General features: G+C 28.1%; 1 protein-coding gene across 1 annotated transcript; it reads left to right on the top strand.

The window, feature by feature from the left end:
- Positions 1-1,577: 1,577 nt before the first annotated feature.
- Positions 1,578-3,124, top strand: LOC141608161 (protein SPEAR3-like). Its single transcript, XM_074427523.1, has 5 exons — positions 1,578-1,805; positions 2,103-2,216; positions 2,535-2,608; positions 2,721-2,844; positions 3,029-3,124. Exons 1-5 carry the CDS (start codon positions 1,578-1,580, stop codon positions 3,122-3,124), a joined length of 636 nt encoding a protein of 211 aa, XP_074283624.1.
- Positions 3,125-4,907: the final 1,783 nt, after the last annotated feature.

The raw sequence follows: 4,907 nt of genomic DNA, 5'->3' as shown, positions 1-4,907 counted from the left end.
GAATGAGTTTTTTCATAAACTACTTTTTGAAAAAGTTGCGGTTGTTTGGCCTAACTTTTGTAAAAGTAGTTTCTTAACAAATTGATGTGTTTGGCCTACTACTGCTTTTTTTTTTTTAGTTTCCATAATCCTAAGAGTTTTTGGGAGAAGTAGAAGCAGAAGCATCAATTTGGTGCTTCTGTTTCTAGTAGCTTTTTATTAACTTCTGACTTTTCAAAAGTAGTTTTTTATCTCCCTAAATTATAGTGTTTGGCTCAACTTCTACTTTTACAATTAGAAAAGCACTTAGAAAGCTTGGCCAAACACCCCCTAAGAAAGGAGGAAAAGATCAATTATGAGATTACAAGTGACCCAAATTGAGTGGGGAGGATTCAATTGCCTATTAAGGCTCTGTTTGGTGAAAATGTAGCTGAAACTTGAAAAGGTAGCTCAAAACTGACAAATTAACTGAAACATGAAAAGGTAATTGATAAGGTAGCTGAAAATTAGGAGCTGATAAAATAACTGATTATATAAAAAATTGTTTGACAAACTAACTGAAAAGCTAACTGATTTGGTAAAATTACGTAGAAAGATATGATAATTATTTAATACTATAGATTTAAGGGGTAAAAAAGGAAAATAAAAGCAAATCAGGTACCTGAAATATCAAATGCTACTCTATGTAGCATTTCATTTCAGGTAGCTTATTTGCTTAAATAAGCTACTTGTCATACGCTTACAAAAAAATAAGATACCTGAAAGTTTGGTCAAATAATCTAGTTTGACCAAATAAAGTACCTAAAATGCATTGTCAAACAGTGCCTAAAGACATTCTTAAAATAGAAAGGCAAACAATTGATTAAGACATCCAAAAATAGAATAGGTAAATAATTGACCAGGAAGGAGGGAGTATATACTATTATGAATTTTTATAATTTATGCCATTAGTTGAATTAAGTAGCTGGTTTCCGTTTTTTTTATATATATTATTAATTAATTATTAAATAGATAACTTAGATTAGATATGCTATTAGTAAAAATTCATAAAACGATATCATTATCTTTTGTGGTATGACAAATATTTTCTTTAAAATATACATTTTATGACATTATAATCAAATCTCTTGATCAAGTTTGCAGTTTTTATTTTCTTTTCTCAAATTAAAATACAAGGATGAAAAACGTGAAATATTGGTGAGTTGTCAACCGAAAGCTTTAATAAATCTTATATATTCCATTCATGCATTATATGAGATCTATACTAATTCGATGGACTAGTGGATGGAAGTATATCTAAGAATCCAAATTAAAACACAAATCAATGAAATCTAGAGTTCCCTAAGTATGTTTATTAGTGTATAGTGAAAATAGAGAAAGAAACCACCCATAAGATCCTTGTTGTAATTGTACAAATATACTAAAAAATCTTCAAAATCTGATATCCAGCCAAGCGATAGTTACTCAAGGATAAGTAAAGACCATGATAATAAGCTATATAAAAGGGGAAGAATTAAACGGTAAATAATCAATTGTCGTCATAAGAATACATTTTCACAAAGATAAAAAAATAATAATTAAATTTACTTATTATTATCATGGGAAATGATAAAAAACATGAAGGGTCTTCATCCTCTAATTCATCAAAGAAAAGTAAGAGCTCAAGTAATAATAGTAATTTAGATAAGCCAAAGCAACCTCAAAGAGGACTTGGAGTTGCTCAATTAGAGAAGATTAGACTACACACTCAAATGGCCAATTTTGGATTCATCCCTCAACATCAATTTCCTTCATTCCCTACCTCTTTCTCTCCTTCCCCGTTTCAGGTCATTATCGCGCTATCAATATTATTGTTTAAGCGGATGATCGTTGATTAATGAACTTTCTTACAACTTTTTTGTGAATATCCTAGTAGTTTTGCTTATTTAAGTAGAGGTTTTGGGTTTGACTTTGACAACCGAATAAAACACTAAAGTTTTTAAATCTACGATAATAAATTATCGACGTAATTATCATGCAAAGAAATTGATGAAAAAACATGAATTTAGATCATCCGCTACATATACTTATTTTGATATTTTCCCTTGCATTATTTATTTGTTTTGGCATATTAACATATGTAGGAGGATATGAGAATACAAGCTGGTTATCATCAGGCAGCATTGCAATCATCGTTTGCACCATATGGTTACGTACCGGTACCACCTCCGGGTTACAACCATCCTAATAATTTCATGGTATGTCTAGATTTATTGCATTTTTTTTTTCTTATCTTAGAAGATATTTTCCTTAACCGGACAAAATATTTTTTAAAATATACCTATTTGAATAGATTTAGTTCGATTTAGGACGATTCAGTAATTCAGTTTACATACCCACTAGAAATGCACAAGTCTAAGACTATGTCACTTGGACAGAGTTATTTGTCCGGTGGATTTATGACCAACCTTTCTCTAAGTTATTAATTAAACCCGTTCTTCTTCGTATCTTTAATTATTCCATTTAATTTAAATCCGCTTAATTATGAAATTTGATCATGAAAAATCGCAATGTAGATGGGATTTGGGGAACATATGCAAACGACCGGTAACATCAAATTTGGTGAATCTCATCCATCTATTACAAATAGGTATGTTATATGCTTTACCTATTGTGTAGATTAGAATACAAATCTTAAGATTTAGAAAGCAATTAAGCTAACAACTATAATTATTGTCGTAATTTTCTTTTTTCTTCAAAAGATGGAACCCTACTAATCATATGGTTGCAATGCCGGAGAATAATCATATGGTCGCAATGCCGGAGAATAATCAATATATTCAACCACAAGGTTTAGTTACTAGGCACCTTCTAAGTCATGTTGAGGTATGACAAAATTGCCCTGTTATTCATTTTTGGTTAATTACTCATCCGTTACAATCATTTATTTATTCGAAATCCAAGAAAATAACAAATAAACAGTGAATAAATGATTGACACGAAGAGTCGATGAGTAATATTTTTCTAGATTTCCTAAATAACTTTTTTTGAGTAAATATTACATTTTCAGCAAAACAATGGAAGGAATAATTCGTTACAATCAAATGTATCCAGCAGCCGCTCAAGAACGGAAGACGAAGAACTGGATTTGGAACTTAAATTATAAAATTATAAAATTACATTTCTCGGCTACAATTTCAGTAAAACCATTTCTTATACGTACAATGGCAGTTCTTGAAGCAAAAATTACTCGTATATGGTGTCACCAATTGTACGTACATACTATACTATAAATTTATAAATTTAGCTAGTAGAATTAAATACATATAGAATACATTTTTGCGCAACTATATTTGTAGGAACAAGGTTATAAAATTGAATGTTTCGAATTAAATGTAGGTATCGATATTTTCATAATGTATTATTGGATATTGAAAGTCTTTTGATTTTTGATAACAAATGACAAACATTTGTGTATGAAGTAAGTTTGCTAAAAGACCATTTTAAGATAAATATTTTTGTCGATCTTTCAATGAACGGAAAGAATTAGCCTAAGCATAAATAAACAAAAAATTTATCCAATAAAGCCTAGCAATTACTAAAGCTTCTTATCATCTTACGGTTTATACAAACTTGGTCTTCACTTGCTTTTCAAGATGATCGACTAACATCCAGACATGCTCGTTTGAAGGTATATCCGTGTAATGGTAGCGGAGGTGTAAGGAAAGACCGGGTAAATCTTCAGCGATCTGATAAGATTGATTCGAAATCTGAGGTAGACTTGAATCAGGCTACATAATATGATTAGAAACTTTAATTGATCACAAACAAGACACATATTTGGACATTATAATCAATCAATCAATACTATATATTAATTCCAAAACCAAGGGACTTCAATGTAATTAAAAAAAGTTATACAAATTAATTATACTATATAGTTTTAAATCACTAGCACCGTGTGATGGACTCGATTAAGGGATCTCAATGCAAATATTATAAAGTTTGGGTTAAAATTAAACTTTATAGAAGCTTGATAATTTCCTTAAAATAAAATAATTAATTAAGATGGTCAATTTCCTTAAAATAAAATCAATATATATAACTAAAGGAGGCTTTTTTTTTTTTTTTTCTAATTATACTATTAGCATTAGAATTAGGAGATAATTTATTATTTATAATTTTTCTATTATAATTAGGAATATAATTTTCCTCTTTTTTTTTCTTAATTATACTATTAGCATTAGAATTAGGAGATAATTAATTATTTACAATATTTCTATTATAATTAGGAATATACTTTTCCTATTAGAAATGAGAATTAATTAATTATTTTACAATTTTCCTATTAGAAATAGGAAATAAATCAACAATTTATTAAGGCTTTTTTTCCTAATTATACTATTAGAATTAGGAAATAATAATTATTTAAAAATTTTCTATTATAATTAGGAATTTGATTTTCCTATTAGAAATGAGAATTAATTAATTATCTTATAATTTTATTATTAGAAACAAGAAATGAATTAATTATCTACAATTTATTAATACTAAAAATTTATTCATTAGTATTTGTTCACTTTTTATTAAATTAGAAGGCAAATAAAACCTTTGATATATTTATAATATCCAATTTTATGACAACTTCCGATTAAAAAATAAGGTATTATGAGGCTAAAAGGCCCTAGGCCGATCTGGGTTGTGACAAATGTGCATGCATAATACGTACTACATGGAATTTACTCATGTAAAGAGTAAAATGAACGCTGAAATATGCCCCTACGTCTTTTGTTATTGCTAATGTCATACTTAATTATAGATAATACGAAGTTTTTTTTTTCAAATGTCATATATATTTCTCCTACTAATTTTAAAGTTATTTCCCTCACAATACACTTCAACTTATATTGATAATTTATTAATATATTATTTACATTTATTTGTCATTA

This window comes from Silene latifolia, chromosome 10 (genome assembly GCF_048544455.1).
Source record: "Silene latifolia isolate original U9 population chromosome 10, ASM4854445v1, whole genome shotgun sequence".
NCBI lineage: Eukaryota > Viridiplantae > Streptophyta > Magnoliopsida > Caryophyllales > Caryophyllaceae > Silene > Silene latifolia.
The sequence above is the reverse complement of the archived record's forward strand: the minus strand, read 5'-3'. Positions and strand labels throughout refer to the sequence as shown.